Below are 20917 nucleotides of genomic sequence, written 5' to 3'. Positions count from 1 at the left end.
TCTTTTTATATTACTTCATCATTTTAATTGTTGTGGCACTTGAGACTCGAGCGGCCTAAAAAATATATAAAAAAAGTAGAGAGAAAAGGTAGCAGCCGGCAAAAGCAAAAGGAGGACAAAGAAAAACTGCAGAAGCAAACGAAGAAAGACGGTTTATCAGAGATGAGGTGGCATCGAAGTGCGCACCGTCAGTGCCTGCTACTCCCTATGCACTAAATGAATTTTCATTTCACTTAAAAGTTATTTTTAGTTTAACTAAACCCTATTTGTATCTTTAAATAAATTTATTATAAAATAGATTTTATGTTTAATTTAATGATTAATTTTTAACTATTTTTAAAATCTACTTTTTCTCCCTAATTTTTACAAAAGTTCGTTTTTTCTCACTCAACTCCAAAATCTGACAAATCACCTTCTTTAATTTTTTAAACCGTGTATTTTACCTCCCTAAAATGATTTCGAAGGCGGTTTTCCTACAGTGATGGTGGTTTTGCTACAGTGACGATGGTTTTATTATTTTCTTTCTTAATTATAATCGGCTAAATTTTAAAAAAATCATAGTAAATTACAGAAAAATCCTAAAATAAAAAATTCAATTTTTTAGGCCCTACATAAGTAGATCTACACAGTAAATATATAATATGGTATGCTTTAGTACAAAATTGTTATTATTAAGGTTTTGTTTTTCTTTTTTTATTTATGTTGAACCTTTGAAAAATCATAGAAAAATATTAAATAGAAAATCTAATTTTGTTGGACTCCACATGAGTATATATACGCAATGAACAATATGGGTATGCTTTAGTCTGACAAAATAATTATAGAAGATACAGCTATGAATTGTTTTAATTAACTACAGAAGCATAGATCTAAAGCTACAATAAAAAATTTGTACTAAAGTAGACCATATTATTGTTTTACTGTGTATATATGCTCATGTGGAGTCTAAAAATTAGATTTTTATTTTATGATTTTTCTATAATTTACTATAATTTTTGAAATATTTAGCCAAAATAAATAAAAAACAAAAAGACAAAATCTTTATAGCAAAAAATTTATACTAAAGTATACCATATATAGATCTACTTATGTAGAGTCTAACAAAATTAGATTTTCTATTTTATGATTTTTCTATGATTTACTATAATTTTTCAAAAATTCAGCCGAGATAATTAATAAAGAAAAAAACAAAACCATTGTTACTGTAACAAAACACCATTCATTATAGCAAAACCGCCTTCGAAACCACTTAATGGAGGTAAAATATATGGTTTGAAAAGTTAATGGGGTGATTTGTCTGGTTTTAAAATTGAGGGAGGAAAAATAGACTTTTGTGAAAATTGAGATAGAAAAAGTGACTTTTTTCTTATCGTGAGCACATGGGCCACCGAGACGGCGATCGAGAGCGCAGGCCTTCACGCCAGGGAGGAGGAGCACATGGGCCGCCAAGCCACCACTGAGCCGTAAAAGAGGTGCCACTGACATATAGGACCAATGTAAATAAAGGGGATGGATTTTTTCACTCTGCTTTGATATCCCAAAATTTAGTTCTCTTATTCCAGCGTAGGAGAATTTAAGGAAATGCTAAAGGGAATAGATTTTCTGCTTTGATACCTAAAATTCAGTTCTCTTAATGCACCGTAGGAAAATTTAAGAAAATGCAGAAATGGATTTGGTGGAGATGATCTAACGACAGTTTACTTTCATTGAGGCACGCCAAAAGTTTATAGCCAAACTTTGATCTAGAAGCATATAGTAGCCGATTTTTCATAGCCAGTCAAAATTTTTCTTGGCAATTTGAGAGATTGTTTGATTCGCTGCTAAGTATTGCTACCACACATATTACTATATTAGTCATGACACAAACTTTTAAGCAGTCATTTGGTTCAATGATGAAACTATGACGCGTGCTACACTTAGTATTTTGTCCCAAATACTAATAATCATAGACTCTTACTTACCAAAATTTATCACAAGTGTGTAGATTTTGGTGGCCATTTTGGCCTTGTTTAGTTCCAAAATATTTAGTAAAATAGGCAATGTAGCACTTTCATTTGCATTTGACAAAGAGTTAAATACATTGATAGTCCTTTAACTTGTGTGTCTATGCCACTTAGGTCCACGAACTTGCAAACTTAAAATCTACCTCCCTAAACTTATTTAGTCATGCACCAGAGGTCCATACTTCAACCACCCTCTGTAGTATCTTACTAGCTCCAGCACTCCTTCTCCACCAACGCCGGCGTCAACGTATTGCTCCAAGGTTGGCCCGCTGCGGCCCCACCGCACCTGCATACCAGCCCGTAGTGTTTGGCGTGACAAGGGTGGTGCTCAGCGAGGTCATGGTCTTGTGGATCGCGGTGTCATAGTTGTTTGTGAAAGGATGGAGATGTCATGAGGAGGATGGCCTATCGGTGATGCGGACTCCTCGCTCGACGTGCAGCCAAGGCTGGAGGTGCTCTTCTACGATGATGTCGCGTGCCACCAAGAGGTCTTAGGCATCGTCCAACAGCAAGGCTCCACCGTGGGCCACAAAATCAAAGAGTTCAGGCTGTCCATGGCGAGGCATCATGTTGTTGAAGTCCATCCACAGCAGTGAGATGGACGACATAGGAGAATGCGCACTGGTTCATCTTGGCCCTGCCGGAGGGGTTTTAAGTGTAGGTGGACGAACGCAAGGTGCACAACTAAGAAAATAACTACTCTAGGGTGTTTTTTTATAAAACTTTATCTTAGTCAGCAACTATATGAAGAGATATGGACCTTCGGTGCACGACTAAACAAGTTTAGGGAGGCAAATTTCAAGTTTACAAGTTTATGGACCTAAGCTGCGCAGGCGTACAAGTTAAAGGGCCGCCGGTGTATTTAACACTTTGAAAAATATTATCCAATCATGGACTAATTAGACTCAAAAGATTCTTCTTACAAATTACAGGCAAACTGTGTAATTAATTATTTTTTATCTATATTTAATAATCTATGCATGTGCTGTAAGATTCAATGTGACAGAGAATCTAAAAAATTTTGCAAAAAATTTTAGAAACTAAACAAGGCCATGTTTTAGATCTGTTTAATTGGAGAGTGAAAACTTTTTGTGTGTCACATCGGATGTTTTATAAGATGTCGGAAAGAGTATTTAATACTAATAAAAAAACTAATTACATAATTTCCCTGTAAACTGCGAGACGAATGTATGAAACCTAATTAATCTGTTATTAACACATGCGAGTTACTGTAGCATTTAAGGCTAATCATAGACTAATTAGACTTAAAAGATTTGTCTCGTGATTTGTTACTAAACTGTGTAATTAGTTTATTTTATTATCTAATTTAATACTTAATATATACATCCAAACATTCGATATGATGGGTGAGGAACTAAACAAGACCTAAGATGCGGCGAACCATACAAGCCAGGATCTCGGGTCTTTTGCCTCTGGAGGGATTCTATTCGGATGGGTTTGGATCATTGGGGTGTCTTCCAGTATTCATCAAACAGCTCGCACGACAAAGGCAAAAGCTCACATCCATGTTACGCTCTTCTTCCTCAGTTCCTCTTAGGCCTTGTTTAGTTCATAAAATTTTTTGAATTTTGCTATTGTAGCGTTTTCGTTTTTATTTGACAATCTAATAATGGGCTAACTAGATTTAAAAGATTCGTCTCGTAAATTACAAGTAAACTGTACAATTAATTATTTTTTTATCTATATTTAATGTTTAATGCATTTGTCGCAAGATTTGATGTGCCGAAGAATCTTGAAAATTTTTTTAGAACTAAACAAGGTCTTATTCCACCACCAATATAGGCTTGTACGCACAAAGCCACAAACTGTACACGAACCTGCAAATGGGCGCGGCGTGATCTATGCCTGGCCATTCTGGCAAGCGCAGCTCACCGCTCACTGCCCACAGGAGAGGAAAGAAACTGAAGTGCAGCAACGGTGTTGTCATGCGAATCGCCGAATCGGTACTGCCGCCGCTTCTTCATCATCATCACCGTGTAATCTTGGATCACGGCAGCAAGCGCGAGATTGGGTGCCAGCTCCCGGTGCGCGAGCGGCTGCCCGGTCACGGGGGACGCGTCGTTCCCGCCGTCCAGCCAGCCTCTGATGGCGTCGCCTTCGTACGTGAACCCGTCTGCCGCGACGTGGGGATCCCTCATGGCCTCCTGCAAGAATCGATTCGATTTCGCGGAGAACATGTTCACAAAAAACTAACCGTCTTGCAGAGCGCCATGCACTGTACTGACTGCTGAGAGGAGGAGGATGCAGGCCCAGGCAGGCACTCACCTGAAGGATCGGGCAGAGGAAGTAGGACGGGACGCGATCTTCGTCGAACTCGTACGGCGACTGAATGACGGACGACGGCGAGAACGCGGCCAGCTTGCTCTGGTTGAGCAGCGCTTCGAGTTCCAGTTCCAGTTCCAGGTCCTTTTCACCGGTGCCGAGATCGAATTGTATCTGGACATGCTCCTTCTGCTGTTGCTCAGTTGCTTGACCGGCGGCTGTTCCGAAAACGGCATCCATGTTGAAGATGTGGCCTTCCAGGGATGATCTCTCTGACATTGCCTCTTGGAGTTCGTCTGTTGCTTTGTTTTGCTCATCCAGGGGTAGTACCTGGTTTGCTTGCCTTAACCGAGCGATCTCTCGGTGTGCTCTCGCAAGAGCTCCTTCAAGCTCTTCACGCTTTCTCGTCTCCTCTAAGTACAGCTCCTGGTATTCCTTTGCCTACAAGGTTCAGAGTTCTCATCAAAATCTAAGAAAATGTATGCAATTAGTAGAGTGTTTTATAGTGGTCTAATAAGCCATTTATTCTGTACGTCATGTGTCTGATTTTTTGTTGTTATTCAGGCAACAGGTAATTTTGTTATTGAATTGTACTGATTGACTGTACGAGATTGTTGCCTGAAAATTCAGGCGCCGCCTGAAATAGAGCAACTCCATTAATAAGTTTGTAAGATTTTTTTTTTTACTTCTCAAGGGGCAAGGAATTGTACTTTCTGAAGAGCAGAGGCCACTTCTCCATCTGCCTTTTGGCGCCTGGAAGATTCGTTTAGGGCTCTCTTCATCAAGTTCTCAGCTGCTATGCATGCCTCTTTAAGCTCATCGTATAACCCCAACTCCGACTTAACGTCGTCCTACATAATAGTAATGGAAAAAAAACGAAAATATAAGTTTGCCATAATCATTACAATCAGGGGGATCCCATTAGATACTCTGCCACACCTCTTTCTGGTAAGGTACTAACTGCAGAGCTTGGTGATCAAAATCAGGGACAAAAGGTGTGGCTGATGGTGCAATCTCCTCTTCCTCACCCCTATCATAGAAACTTCGATCAGAAATTTGTGACCCCCATTGTTCATTATCTACCAGAAACCCAAACGTTATAACTCAAGCTGTACCTGGTACAGATTAGTTGTCCCTTGCAAACACACCAAATCTTGCATGATGGATCAGCTCTCTGCATAATTTCTGTTGCTGTCTTACTTTTAGGTTTGTCCATTTTTCTGAAACCAAAGTTGAGGAATGTACTTTTGATACATGATGGATTTATAATTTTCCAAGTTTACCAGATACAGAATTCAAATTTGAAAAAAAAAGGATTTACTTATGTCAGATTCACCTTGAATATTGCCTGTCTGCAGCACCTGAAATAATTAGCTTAGTGACCTTATGCAAGACAATGAGTTCAATCAGACCAGCTACATCGTCTTCCTTCTCAAAAACTAGTTTCTCACATTTGACCTGAATTTGCAAAACGTGGGGACCTATCAGTCATCCTGTTCAGTTTGAAACTTGATGCTAACTTTTAAATTGTTAACTGCATGCCAAAACCATATGAAGAAGGTAAATGTAAAATATACGAGTGCATGACACACCAACACAGTGGTCATGAAACATGAGGAAGGGCCAGAATAGCACCTTCATTTTTGAGCACTGATGAACATAGCCATCTAGCTGTTTGTCCACCTTCTCATACTCGATCCTTCTGAACAGTTTCACTTGCTCCGGACTCAGTTTACTAGAGTGGAATTTAACTCCCACTGCATAAAAAGATAGAATTAATAAAATCATCTAACCACATCAGGCACAAGCAGAACTAATATCTCCTATCCACGGCAGGCAAGGGTAGAATTTGCATGTCCTGGAAAAGAAATCACAGAGTAGTTTTCTTCTCCTCAAGGCAAGGTAATATTATTGTTCGCAGCCCACAGGAAGAGAGTGGGTTATGGTTACGCTAACAATCATTTTACAGTAACATGAAGTAACAATCCAATGTTTCACCACAGTTAGTGCATATCCTATTTAATCTGATATATTTATAAAGTATTAGTCCGATTGGACAATCACCTTATTGAAAGTTTGAAACACGAGAAACAAGCAAACTACAGGAAACGTTCGCCAGGAGAATTCCCGTGGCCGGTCACAATACATCATGATCAATTCATGTGGCCGGTGGCCAGAATCATCGAACTACCATTTGCAAGAGCAACAGAACGAGAGGTAAAAGAATATTATAATTATAAGATCAAGAAACACGTACTCACTGGAATCATCTGTGGCGGGACATGCACATGTGTGATCACAACCGTGGTTCTGCCGCCGCTGAAATGATCGAGAACCCACGACAGCGTGGACTGCCCCGCCTTGAACTCTGCCGGCAGCACGACGAAAACCTTCTCCATCGCCGCCAACTTCTTCGCAGAGTTCGCCGTGAAGCCTAGGTTTGAAAGAGCTCCTTGTCTGATGGCAAGTGGCATAAGAAACACGCAGACGTTGGGACTTAGTATAACATACAAGAGACTTTGGACGCGGGACAGTGACACCGTGCGAGGAGGAAGCCAATGGCACGCGACAGAGACATACAGAGACAAGGAGGAAGTTCCCAGGCTACCTGTAGTTCTTAACTCAGTGTGAGCACTTGTCACATCAGACAAAATTTCTGCTTGTTTCATAATGCCTTGCACGGTTGACTGACTCATCAGTCGTCTATGCAATATTTTGCTGGTTCAAGTTTCAACTGATTGGGAGCAAAGAACACGGCATGAAGCTAGGATATAATAACTATCATCGAGAAAAACTGAAAGCATCTAACTGGTATAAGACAATATCTAGTATTAAAATATTGATTGAATTACAGACATATTAATTATTAATGTAGAATATCAGAATATTCATCTTGTATAGTGTTTAACATCCGGGGCAGATTTGGCTACATATGTCTGATTACAAAAGCAGAGGCCCAACCACATTGATAAGTACAAAACATGCAGGCAAATGAGCAATAAAATACCACTCAAATTTCAATAAAGGATATTTAGCCAATTCAAAGGTGGTGGTGCTGTAGTGGGATAGCAATAGTGCAGATACTGTGGTTTTGTTTTTTTGGATGTAGTATAAACCTAGTTTTGTTAACCAGAAGCAATAGGACACGTCACACATGGCCGGTGCAGATTAAACATACAGCTATACAGGCACTAGAACCCAACAACCCATTCTTGAGCCTGTATTATATTAAGCATGCAGCTCACTTAAAATGCAGCATAAAAGGTACACTGTCACTAGAACTTATTTCATGAGACTCAGAAGTAGGCACAGAATAAAAGCTACCTGGAGGTTCAGGAGAAAGCTCTGTCTAAGATCAGAATAGATCCATATGAAAGTTGGATGCTGTTGTTAGCTATGAAGAATTCAGATGAATAATCAACTAAAATAGTAAAGAAACTATATTGTCATGTAAAAAGGCATTCTGTGAAACACAATCTAGATGGCAGAATAACAGAAGGCATAACTTCAAAAAGATCTTACATTCACTGCCATGGGGCAAAATATTTTGAAATCGTGATACCAGAAGCCCCCCTTACATTGTGCTTTGACTTTTCACATCAGGAACCTTCATCAATCTACTTTCACAGCTACACCTCATTTACACAACATTTACTGGAGCATCTGGTTATCTAATAACTAGTATGGCAGTGTAACTGAATAGCTGATAAGCTAGCAGTTTGTTAGCTGTTAGCATTTTGGTTAGAAAACTCAGCACTTAAGGAGTAATTTTCTTGCAGGACTTGGATATCCTATCTTCGAAAAGCATACATTCTTTAAATTGGGAGTCTGATGCTGCTCCTTGAGTTGATAAACTCGACTATCTTGACTAAATCAAAATCAGTGGCTTTCTGGTAACCTGTGACAACAAATAGAACAAGACAATAAATTGGTGATTTTCATGTGAGATAAAAGTTTCAAGCAACAAAATCAGTATAGCTGAAGCTCTCATAGAATCTGCATGTGAAACCATGAGTTACGAGGACAATGTCAGGAATTCAAGTTATAAAGATTAACAGGTTATGATTTCTTTGGATTTTTTCCCCAGTAGGGTCGAGACATTTTTTGTAATGCTTGGAAAAATGTTTTTTGAAAGGGCTCAGCAATCTGGCGATAAGCCCAAATTCACGAAAGATGACCTAGTAACCACTGATTTAGAGGAAACATACCGCCAAGGGAACTCTGAGGTGTCTATTCCAGCTCGATGCAATTGATCAACGTACTGTAATGCTTCTCGGCACTCTTCTCTGTCATCAAAAAACTCACTTTTATCGCCTTCAATCTGATAAGTATCGTTCCCTTTGCCAGTGATAACCTGAAGGTAGAAGCATAGATGTCAGGATCATGATGAACCCAAGAAGTGAGACAGGTGAACACTACTGCATTCTAACTGTGTGGTTTAAAGAATCAAGACCACTTTCTCGTCACAACACTAATGTAGCACAATTACCACTTTCTAGATGATGATACCACAACAGTAACATTGTTTGCATGCTTATAATGAGACATGGATTATATTTTGAAGCCCTAAATGCTGAATATGATAGGGTTAATGTCATCTTCTGCAGGCTTTTCTGTTAAAAGATCAATGTACGGAGACAGTGATCTACGAGCTTCAAAATTTTCTTCACAATTCAGTTACATGGTCACAGGCTCAGAACAACAGAAAAAGGCTTCCTGATAACATAGACCTTGGAGAAAACTTACCACCACATCACCTTGTTCGCCCATTGCAACAGCAGCTCGCACTGCAACTCTTCTAATATCATGTAGGAATAGCCTATGCCCATTTGGAAGGGGTGGGTAATAATCATTAGCACCATATTTCAAGTATTCTTCCATGGTCCACCCTACTCCTGCCAACATATCATCTAGGATATCTACTGCAGAATAGAACAACAAATTTGTGTAAAAATCAGGGGAATTATGCATTAATCTCAGATCTGGTCTACATATTAGATATTAATTAAGAATCATACGTGGGTCTTCATTTGCTGGATTGTCAGATGTCAACATGACAACATCACTTTTATCAGCCGCGATCTTTGTCATCACTGGCCTCTTCCCTCTTTCTTTCTCTCCGCAACATCCAACAACTAAATTAAACAGCACAACAGGAGGTTCAGTTCCCATGCTATAACCAGAATAGAGAAAATAGCAGCATGTACAAATAATCAACATTTCATACAGCTCTGTGTAGGCAGTGTGTGTTGTTAACAAAAGCTACAAGTAAAATTATCTTACCAGTGACAATCCGGCGTGGTCCCAGCTCCCTTACACCATCCAGAAGCCTCGACAGAGCTTCTGGTGTCCTCGCATGATCAACGATTACCCCAAAGGCTTGCTCCTCATCAATTAGCTCACACCGGCCTGGGATCGCATCCACCTCTTCTATGCCCCTGACTATGTCCTCCAGGGGTGCACCCACTGCAATGCCAACTGCCACAGTTGCAAGGATGTTGTAGATGTTCTCTCTTCCAAGCAGCCCAGAGGAGATCTCGAGGATCCCATGTGGCGTCTGAACTAGAACCTCCGTCTCAAACAGGGAAAGCTGGTATTTGAGAGTGTGCACATCAGCTTTCTTGTTCTCAAACGAATATGTCACCACAGGGACATCATGCCCTCCTTGTGCTGCGAAGAATGGGGCACATGGATCATCAATATTCACCACCTTACGATGGCGATCAGGGTCCACCATTCTGGAGAACAGAGAGGCCATGCTGCTCATATACTGCTCATAGGTCATGCCATCCTCCCCATCAGTGTGCCTAACATTAGTCAAAACAGCAATGTCATAATCTATCTCACTACCCACACCAGATGGAGGTATCCCATCAGTGGCTGTCTCCAACACAACTGCCTCAGTGCCATTGTGTAACATTGTCGCCATCAGCTTCTGTGCAGCAATGGGGTCACTAGATGCATCAGGGCGTGCATCAAGCTTGTTGCTGCCGAAGGCATAGGCCCCAAGAACGCCCACCAAGCCAGTCCTCACCCCCATGGCCTCATACATTGCTTTGACGAGGTGAGTAGTGGTAGTTACGCCATCTGTGCCAGTGACACCTATGACAGCCATGTCCGTCGACGGACGCCTGTAGAGGCAGGCAGGGAGCACGCGCAATGCGGCCAAAATGTCGTCCACGATGACCAGCGCGCGGCAGGCCAGGGTGCCCTCGATGTTGAGGTCTTGATCAGCTACGACGGCAACGGCCCCACGCTTGTCGGCCTCGGTGAGCCCCGCGAGCCCGTCCTCTCCCACGCACACAAAGAGGTCGCCCGCCGCCACCAGGCTGGCGTCGCGCTGCACCCCTGCGAGCGCGACGTCCTGGTCGCCCGTCACGGCCACCGGGACGAGCTTGCTCTCGTCAAGGAGCTCAGCCAGCGTCATCCGGAAGGCCGGTTGCCGCATCCTAGCCCCCTCGAGGCCGAGCTCCTCGGCAACATCAAAGCCTTCCCCGTCCTCGTTGAGCGGCAATCCATCGTCTCCGTCCTCGTCCTCGCGCCCCTCCACCTCCTCATCCTCCTCGTCCGCCACGGATACAACACTGAGTCCCTGAAGCTTCCGAATCTCATCGAGATCGATCACCTCCTCAGGGGAGAGCTCGTCGGCGAGGTCCTCGTCCTCCGGCTGCGATTGCGACGACGGCGGCGGCGAAGCAGGGGACGGCTTGATGAGTCCGCGCCGAGTGAACTCCTCCCGCTTCTCGGCGATGGCGCGGTCAATTTCGTCGAAGAACTCGTCGTCGGGGTCGTAGTTGCCCCCGCCGCCGCCTCCGGCCGGGGAGGGGGACGTGAAGAGCGGGTTGTCGGGGGTGATCTCCGGCTGGCGGCTCCGGGCGCGCTCCACGCTGCGCGCGAGCTGGTCGTAGCGGGTGAGGCCGTGGGAAGAGTCCTCCGCGGCCTCAGGAGGTTCGTCGTCGGCGGTGGGCGGGCGGAACCGTCGTGCGGCCGCGGCGGCGAGGCGTAGGGGGAGGCGGCGGGGGTTGGGAGGGGCTAGGATTCTGGAAGGCGGAGGGCGGGAGGCGGAGGGGAAGGGGAAGGGGAGGCCGAAGGCGAGGGACGCCGTGGCCATGGAAGGGCGCCGTGGCCTGGGAAGGTGTCGGAATTAGCCGCTGTTGGTGGGAGGTTTTGGTCGTTTTGGATTGGGGAGAACTGGGAACTCTGGAAGAAGGGGATGAGGTGGTGGGGACTGGATTAAGTGGGTTGGTTTTTGAATTTATGGACCGAGCGGTCTCGCAAAACATATGGGCCGGGGAACCAAACATATGGACCCACAACTCTGGAAATCTGAAGGGGTCTGGTAATCTGGTTAGTGGGCTGGTTTTTTATATGTGTTTGGAATTACTCCGCAAACTCTGCTCAAAATTAGAGTTTATGGAGCACCTTTTTTACCTTTTTTTCTCGATGTGTAGAGCTAAAATCATTTGGTTAAATAAACATAGAGTGGAAAAATCCCAAACACACTCATTTATAACTAGTATAAACGTGCTTTTTTTGACAACATCCAAATTTTATTAGCCACAGCAAGCTGCTGTTAAGATAGTTACATTGGTGAGGTCTACATTGAGTAGAGCCTGAAGAAGAGAGCATATAATTCCACATTGAGATCTATTACAATGGAAAGCCTGTGTAGAGGGAGTGGAAGTTTGGGCTTGTTTAGCCAAAGTATCTGCAGTTATATTTGTCTGTCTACTAATCTTGTAGAGTTGAGCTTGCATGGTGCCTGCAATATTGGAATATGACTGTGTAAATGGTTTGATCCTCCACTGTGGGGGGTGATCCTGTTGGTCTTGGTGAAGGAAATGCACTAGTTGTTGGGAATCTGAAAGAAAGTTGCAAGAATGTAGTTGTAGTGCTTTGACAATTGTCGCTCCTAGAGCAAGAGCAGCCGCTTCACCTATGAGGACAGAGTGGCAATTGTTCAGTTGAGCCTTTATGTAGATAGCTTGAGTTGGTTGGACCTGAAAATTAAGAATAAAAATGCCTAGACCAGCCATGTTAGTGTTTGTGTTGTAGCTGTCAGGCACTACTGCAACGTCAACATAGCATCTTGAGTCTTGAAGGCAAGCAGGGTTGGGGCAGTAGTATGGATTTATTCCTTGGTTGGTATTAGTGTCCTGCAAAACAGAAGGTTGCATACCTGATGGGTGTTCAAACCCAACCGATGATTGGGGAGGGTTGTGTTCATAGTGGACCATATAGGTTTGGGCTGCTTGATGTACTTGTTGTGGCGTCCATTCCTTCCTATTAAAGTGATAGTCATTCCTAGCTTTCTAGATATACCATAGGGTGTAAAGGGTTTTGCAAAGTAAAGAGTCATGAGTGTTGTCATTGATTATGAGAGACAGAGTATTTTGGATACCATCAACCTCCTGAGGAAAATTGGCAGTGTTGATAGATGGGTTTGTTGTAAGCCATACCTGTGCTGGCAAAATGCAGTGGAAAAAAAGGTGGCTATCATTTTCAATCATATTGCATTTGTCGCATCTGTTGTCACCAGTAGAGGAGAATCTGGTAGCTCTGTCTGCAGTGGCAAGTGCTCTTCTAATGAGCCTCCAGGTAAAAGTTTTAATGATGGGAGGGATACTTTTGGACTTCCAAACCCTGCATAAAATTCTTTTAGCCTAAGGAGTGATGCTTCTGGCACCTGTAGAAGGAAGTTGGATGTTATTGGAAATAGAGAGGTAATTGTAAATAGCTTTGGAGGATCCCATTCCGTCCTTAGCAGGAGTCCATGTGAGGATGTCACTGGCTGCATTGTGAACAGTGGGAGTAGCAAGGATTTGTTCAACAGCTTGATTGTCAAAAGTAGTATTGAGGAGGTGAATGTTCCATTGGTGGGTGTTAGGGTACCAAACGTCACTGACAGTGTCTGGAAGAGGAAGCGTAGTGACCGGGAGAAGAAGGTGGTTGAAAGCCCTAGTTTGGTTTTGGATAATTGATGAAACCCTAGTACTAACCTCTATGCTAAGTGTGTGTAGACTTAATGAGGTTGGTACATGCCAAGTGATGGAGCAAGTGATGATCATGGTGATGATGGTGATGACCACAAGATGATCAAGTGCTCAACTTGGTAAAGAAGAAAGAGAAAAACAAAACCCTATGGAGATCAAGGCAAAGGTATTGCTTAGGGTTTTGGTTTGGTGATCAAGACACCATAGAGGGTGTGATCACATTTAGGATAGATAGCCGTACTATAAAGAGGGGAATTCTTTGGCTAAGCGATTATCAAGTGCCACTAGGTGTCATTGTTCATGTGCATGCATTTAGAACCTAGTGAGCTAACTTAACTCCTTCGAAGAAAATGATTGTGAAAATGCTAACACACGTGCACATGTTGGTTTACACATTGTGGTGTTGGCACACTTTGAGAAGGAGGTGGAGTTTGAAGGGTAGAGAGAGAGGATGGGTTCCTCTCTCCCTCCCGCCGAGCTTGAGAGGCGGGATTCGGCGCTTTTCGAGAAAATGAAGTGCATATTTTCTATTGCGCCGGTGGGAGTTTTGGAGAAGTCGCGGGAGTGTCTCTCGTTGAGAAACACTCACCGGACGCTGGCCACTGAGGCACCGGACGCTAAGTCTGAGCGTCCGGTGCAGACAGTGCCTGGCCCAGCTAGGGTAAGGCACCAGACGCTGGCTTGAGCGTCCGGTGGTGCGCGTCCGGTGTGCAGGCGTTTTGCGACCCTCTCTACGCATGGGTCCGGTGAGCACCGGACGCTACCGGTGCTTAGCGTCCGGTGACCCGCAGGTTTGCGGAACTCTCTGCGCATGAGTCCGGTGTGCACCGGTCGCGTCCGGTGGCAACTTGCTCAGCGTCCGGTGCTCTGCAGGTTACCGTTAGACTCTGACACGCGGCTGACGTTGGAGCACCGGACGCAGGTGTTGAGCGTCCGGTGCCCCTTTAAGAGCGTCCGGTGACCCCGAGTTTCGCCCAGTAAAAGAGCCAATGGCTCTATTTGTTTGAGGGGCTATAAATACGTGTTTGGCCGGCTTGGGGCTTACTCTCTTGGCATTCTTGACTACTAGACATCCTTGTGAGCCTAAGCAAACTCCTCCCACTCATCTCCTTCATAGATTATACATCTTTGTGAGATTGGGAGTGATTCCAAGTGCATTTGCTTGAGTGATTGCATCTAGTGGCACTTGGGGATCGTTCTAGCTGCGGTTTTCTTGTTACTCTTGGTGGTTGCCGCCACCTAGACGGCTTGGAGCAGCGGAGGAGCTTTGCACGAGTTGGTGATTGTTCGTGGCCATCTCCCGGTGATTGTGAGGGGTCTTGTACCTTCCCCGGCAGAGAGCCGAAAGGTAACTCTAGTGGATTGCTTGTGTCATTGAGTTACCTCACTGGTGGGTAGGTTCTTGTGGTGTCCTAGTGAGGACGAGGTTCGTGCTACACCTCTTAGCCACTGAACCACCAAGTGTTGGTCGACACAACGGGGACGTAGCGTGCCGGCAAGCACGTGAACCTCGGGAGAAAAATCTTGTGTCTCCAGTGTGTTTGTTGATTGGATTTCTCCCGGTGATTGGACTTCATAATATTGTGATTGGTTCATCCCCTCTACGCGGTGGTATAAAGTTCAAACACTCTCTCTTACTTTCTTGCAAACTAGAGTAGCTTACTTCTTGTAAAGAAACTTTAGGTAGCTCTCTAGTGTAAGTAGAGACTTAGTTCTTGTGTGCATAGTGATCATAGCAACTAGAATTGTTGGGTAGGTGGCTTGCAAACACCCCCTTAGAGCTAGAGCAAAAAGCTTCGCTTTGTTAATTACTAACCTCTTGATCTAGTGTTTTTGTAGAATTTTTAAATAGGATATTCACCCCCCTCTAGCCATATTAGGACCTTTCAAGTGGTATCAGAGTCGTGGTCACCGTTTGTGAAGGCTTAACAACCTTGGTGCTCAAATTATGGCTCAAATAGTGTTCAACCATGTTGGGGGCAAACCACCGTTCTTTGATGGCACAAGTTCCTTTGACTATTGGAAGAGAAAAATGAAGATGTACCTTGGATCAATCAATGATAGAGTGTGGGAAGTCACGGAGAATGACTTTGTGATCCTTGACCCCGCTAACCCCACCGACAATGAGAGAGCAAACAAGCAATGCAATACTATGGCTCTCAACACAATATACAATGGCATTGATTCAAAGGTGTTTGAGCAAGTCAAAGATCTTGAGAAGGCTAGTGAAGTGTGGACAAGGCTTGAAGAAACATATGAGGGCACTACAATGGTAAAAAGTGCCAAGTTGTACATGCTTAAGGACAAGCTTTCAAACTTCAAGATGAAGGATGATGAGTCAATTCCGGAGATGTTCTATAGGCTCCAAGTCATCATCAATGATCTCAAGGGCCTTGGTGAGAAAGTGAAGGATGAGGATTTCATTCACAAGTTCCTAATGTGCTTGCCCAAGAGGTTCAAGACGTTGAGAACAATCATCTTTAGAGGTGGATTGACGGGTGTATCTCCCAATGAGGTACTTGGAGATGTCATGACCGAAGATCAATACAATGACAATGATGATGATGATCTCATGAAGAAGGATGATGATGACAAGAAGAAGAAGAGTGTAGCATTCAAAGCTAGCTCTTCATCCAAGAGCAAGAACAAGAGCAAAGCCAAGAAGGAAGAATCAAGTGATGAGGAGTGCTCCAATGATGATAGTGATGATGAAGCACTAGCACTCTTTGTCCGCAAATTTGGCAAGATGATGAAGAAGAAGGGCTACCATACAAGAAAGAGAAGAGATCATTTCAAGAACAAGGAGCATGTGAGGCTATGCTACAAGTGCAAGAGCCCCGATCATATTGTGGTGGATTGTCCTTACAATAGTGACAATGATGAGCATGACAAGAAGAACAAGAAGGAAAAGAAAGAAAAGAAAGAGAAGAAGATGGTCTTCAAGAAGAAGAAGAAGGGTGGATCCTATGTTGTGACATGGGATAGTGATGCTTCTTCGGATGATGATTCTAGTGATGACGACAAGGCATCCAAGAAGAAGGCGCTTGCAAGCATTGCTATCAACAACAAGCCATCACTCTTCGACACTCCTTTATGCTTCATGGCCAAGGGCCACAAGGTACAATATGATGACAGTGAAAGTGAAAGTGAACATGAACATGATAGTGATAGTGATGATGAAAATGAATTCACTAATGAACAACTCATGGACATGTTAGAACAAGCCGATTCTCTCATTCAATCTAAAAACAAGAAGTGCAAAGAATTGACCAAGAAGTTAAAAGCTCTTGAGCAATCCTTTGATGAGCTCAATGCTAAGCATGAGAGGCTAGTGGAAGCCCATGAGAAGCTTGGCAAGGCTCACACCAAGCTTGAGAAAGCTCACTCCTTGTTGTTAGAAGAGAACAAGGAAAAGGTTGTTGTATCATGTGATGTGGGCACAACATGTGACTTAATTAAAGAATCACCCAACCAACCTATTATTGTTGCCACTAACTCTTCTTGTAGGTCTTCATCCACCACCACCAACTCTACCTCCACTTCTAGTGTTAGTGTCACTTGTGACACCTCACTAAAGGTTGAGAATGAGACTCTCAAGAGAGAGGTGGATGAGCTCACTCATGCCCTAGGCAAAGCCTATGGTGGTGAGGCTCGCTTGCTAAAGTGCTTGGGTAGCCAAAGGTTTTCTCTCAACAAAGAGGGATTAGGCTATAACCCCAAGAAAGGCAAGAAAGCCTTTGCAACTCACAAGCCTAGCTTTGTGAAGAGCAATGGTTGGTATTGCAACAAATGCAAGCAAGTTGGGCACCTAGAGCTTAATTGTAACAAAATGAACAAGAACAAGAAAATTGCTAATGTACCTTACATTTCTTTTGATTCTTGTTATGTGCTTACCAAGGGTGAGAAGGGTGTGCATGCTAAGTTTGTTGGTACACCAATTGTGGGTCCAAAGAAGAAGGCCATTTGGGTACCAAAAAGCTTAGTCACTAACCTCCAAGGACCCAAGCAAGTATGGGTACCTAAGAAACATTGATTTGTTTTGTAGGTAAACTATAAAGCCGGAGGAAGGCATTGGGTGCTTGATAGTGGGTGCACACAACACATGACCGGTGATTCAAGAATGTTCAATTCAATCAATCCAAATGATGACAATGGTGTTGATAGTATCACATTTGGTGACAATGGCAAAGGCAAGGTCAAAGGGCTTGGTAAAATTGCTATATCCAATGACTTGAGCATTTCCAATGTGCTACTAGTAGAGAGCTTGAACTTCAACTTACTATCCGTAGCTCAACTTTGTGATCTTGTTTTCAAATGCATATTTGGAGTTGATGATGTAGAAATCATAAGTGTAGATGGCTCTAACTTGATATTCAAATGCTTTAGATATGAGAATCTATACTTAGTTGATTTCAATGCTAGTGAAGCTCAATTATCAACATGCTTGCTCACTAAATCTAGCATGGGTTGGTTATGGCATAGAAGGCTTGGTCATGTTGGAATGAAACAATTAAACAAATTAGTCAAGCATGATCTTGTTAGAGGCTTGAAAGATGTCACTTTTGAAAAAGACAAGCTTTGTAGTGCATGTCAAGCCAGAAAACAAGTTGGCAACACTCATCCAAAGAAGAGCATCATGAGTACATGCAAGGCATTTGAGTTGTTGCACATGGACTTATTTGGACCAACCTCATACACAAGCATTGGTGGAAATAAATATGGATTTGTGATAGTGGATGATTTCACAAGATATACATGGGTATTCTTTCTTAGTGACAAGAGTGATGCTTTTGCAATCTTCAAATCATTTGTCAAGAGAATACACAATGAGTTTGAAACAACCATCAAGAAAGTGAGAAGTGACAATGGAAGTGAATTCAAGAATACAAGAGTTGATGACCTTTGTGATGATTTTGGCATTAGGCATCAATTCTCAGCCAAGTACACTCCACAATCAAATGGTCTTGTTGAGAGGAAAAATAGAACCTTGATTGACATGGCAAGATCAATGTTGAGTGAGTACAATGTGAGTCATTCTTTTTGGGCCGAAGCAATCAACACGGCTTGCTACTATAGCAACCGACTCTATTGTCACCCAATGATGGAGAAGACTCCATATGAGCTCTTGAATGGAAGAAAGCCCAACATTGCATACTTTCGGGTTTTTGGTTGCAAATGCTACATATTGAAGAAAGGCACTAGATTGAGTAAATTTGAAAAGAAATGTGATGAAGGTTTCTTGCTTGGTTACTCAACTACTAGCAAAGCTTATAGAGTTTGGAATTTGGCTAGTGGTACTCTTGAGGAGGTGCATGATGTTGAGTTTGATGAAACCAATGGCTCCCAAGAGGAAGAAGAGAACCTAGATGATGTGAGAGGCACTCAATTGGCCGATGCAATGAAGAATATGGATATTGGTTATTTAAGGCCAAGAGAGGTGATTGATGTTGAAGATGACAAAGATCAAGTGCTTCCTACCTCTAATGTGCAAGCTAGTGGTTCTCATGATAAAAATCAAGCTAGTACAAGTGGTACACAAGTGCAAGATCAACAAGCTAGTACATCATCTCATGATCAACCAAGTGCAAGCAATCAAGTGCAAATACTCCAACCAACAAATATTGCAAGGGATCATCCATTGGATCATATCATAGGTGATATTCAAAGAGGAGTGCAAACTAGATCAAGATTAGCATCATTTTGTGAGCATTTCTCCTTTGTGTCTCACATTGAGCCAAAGAAGATTGATGAAGCATTGAGAGATGTTGATTGGGTTAATGCTATGCATGAAGAGCTTAACAACTTCAAGAGAAATCAAGTATGGGAATTAGTTGAGAGGCCTAGTAATCATAATGTCATTGGTACTAGATGGGTCTTTCGCAACAAGCAAGATCAAGATGGGATAGTTGTAAGGAACAAAGCAAGATTGGTAGCACAAGGCTATACTCAAGTTGAAGGTCTTGACTTTGGTGAAACATATGCCCCGGTTGCAAGATTAGAAGCAATTAGGATCTTGTTGGCCTATGCTTGTGCTCATAACATCAAGCTATACCAAATGGATGTGAAGAGTGCATTTCTCAATGGCTATATCAATGAAGAAGTTTATGTTGAGCAACCTCCCGGTTTTGAAGATGACAAGAAACCCAACCATGTTTACAAGCTAAGAAAGGCATTGTATGGTTTGAAGCAAGCACCAAGAGCATGGTATGAGAGATTGAGAGATTTCTTACTCTCTAAAGGTTTCAAGATGGGCAAGGTTGACACCACTCTCTTCACCAAGAAGATTGGCAAAGACTTGTTTGTGTTGAAATCTATGTTGATGATATCATTTTTGGATCAACCAACCAAGAATTTTGTGAGGAGTTTGGAAACATGATGGCTAATGAGTTTGAGATGTCAATGATTGGAGAGCTTAGTTACTTCCTTGGTCTTCAAATCAAGCAATTGAAGAATGGTACATTTGTGAGTCAAGGCAAATACATAAAAGACATGCTCAAGAAATTTGGTATGGATGATGCAAAATCAATTAGCACTCCAATGGGAACAAATGGAAGCCTAGATAATGATACAAGTGGAAATATGGTGGATCAAAAGTTATATCGGTCTATGATTGGAAGCCTACTCTATGTGACCGCATCAAGACCGGATGTCATGTTTAGTGTATGCATGTGTGCAAGATTCCAAGCCTCACCAAGAGAAAGCCATTTGAAAGCAACAAAGAGAATATTGAGGTACTTGAAGCATACACAAAATGTTGGTTTGTGGTATCCCAAAGGTGCAAAGTTTGAACTTGTTGGATATTCTGATTTGGACTATGCGGGATGCAAAGTTGAGAGAAGAAGCACATCGGGCACATGTCAACTATTGGGTAGATCACTTGTCTCATGGTCATCCAAGAAGCAAAATAGTGTTGCACTTTCAACCGCCGAAGCGGAGTACATTGCGGCCGGTAGTTGTTGTGCACAAATCCTATGGATGAAGGCAACATTGAAGGACTTTGGAATCAACTTCAAACAAGTGCCATTGCTATGTGACAATGAAAGTGCCGTGAAGCTCACCAACAATCCGGTTCAACACTCAAGAACAAAGCATATAGATGTCCGCCATCATTTCATAAGAGATCACCAACAAAAAGGGGACATTTGCATTGAGAGTATAGGCACCGATGATCAACTTGCCGATATATTCACCAAGCCACTTGATGAGAAGAGGTTTTGCAAGCTAAGGAATGAATTGAACATACTTGACTTCTCAAATATGTGTTGATGCACCCCCATGATATGACATGCCTCTCCTTCGAGCAAAGCAAGGTGAAATTGTTTGACATGTCATCCATCTTTGCTAAGGATTTGTTTAGTGCATCTAGTCATTCCTTACATGTCTTAGGATCATTCATGAAAATCAAATAAATTTGATGCTTGTATGGTACCACTATTGCTTCTATGCTTGATTTGATCTAGTGGTAGCATATGACATGTTTGTGGGCTTGCAATCCTAGTGTTTGATCTAGAATATGAGCTATAAGTGTTTAACTCAACATGGTACAAGATAACCCTTATTTGGAGGTGTGAAGAAGCTTGTCCTTGGATCAAACCGAGTTAAATATCTTAGGCAAGTAATCTAGATTGAACCAATTTG

The 20917-nt window shown here is 42.7% G+C and overlaps 2 protein-coding genes across 3 annotated transcripts; both read right to left on the bottom strand.

Moving 5' to 3' along the window:
• On the bottom strand, positions 3738–7552 carry LOC8058120 (U-box domain-containing protein 36). Of its 2 annotated transcripts, XM_021451182.1 has the most exons (8): positions 6544–7552; positions 5922–6043; positions 5623–5744; positions 5402–5506; positions 5226–5316; positions 4997–5137; positions 4290–4727; positions 3738–4168 (listed from the first exon to the last, which is right to left on the bottom strand). In XM_021451182.1, the coding sequence occupies exons 1-8, from the start codon at positions 6980–6982 to the stop codon at positions 3893–3895; spliced, it is 1734 nt and encodes a 577-aa protein (XP_021306857.1). In that variant the 5' UTR covers positions 6983–7552; the 3' UTR covers positions 3738–3892. The 2 variants fall into 2 exon arrangements, with proteins under 2 accessions (XP_021306857.1, XP_021306856.1); XM_021451181.1 differs by having other exon boundaries at positions 3738–4727.
• Positions 7701–11490, bottom strand: LOC8058119 (UDP-N-acetylmuramoyl-L-alanyl-D-glutamate--2,6-diaminopimelate ligase). Its single transcript, XM_002464929.2, has 5 exons — positions 9570–11490; positions 9305–9421; positions 9033–9208; positions 8495–8640; positions 7701–8184 (listed from the first exon to the last, which is right to left on the bottom strand). Exons 1-5 carry the CDS (start codon positions 11395–11397, stop codon positions 8166–8168), a joined length of 2286 nt encoding a protein of 761 aa, XP_002464974.1. The 5' UTR covers positions 11398–11490; the 3' UTR covers positions 7701–8165.

Source organism: Sorghum bicolor, chromosome 1 (assembly GCF_000003195.3).
Source record: "Sorghum bicolor cultivar BTx623 chromosome 1, Sorghum_bicolor_NCBIv3, whole genome shotgun sequence".
Classification (NCBI taxonomy): domain Eukaryota; kingdom Viridiplantae; phylum Streptophyta; class Magnoliopsida; order Poales; family Poaceae; genus Sorghum; species Sorghum bicolor.
Note: the sequence above shows the minus strand (reverse complement) of the source record. Positions and strands in the feature narration are given on the sequence as shown.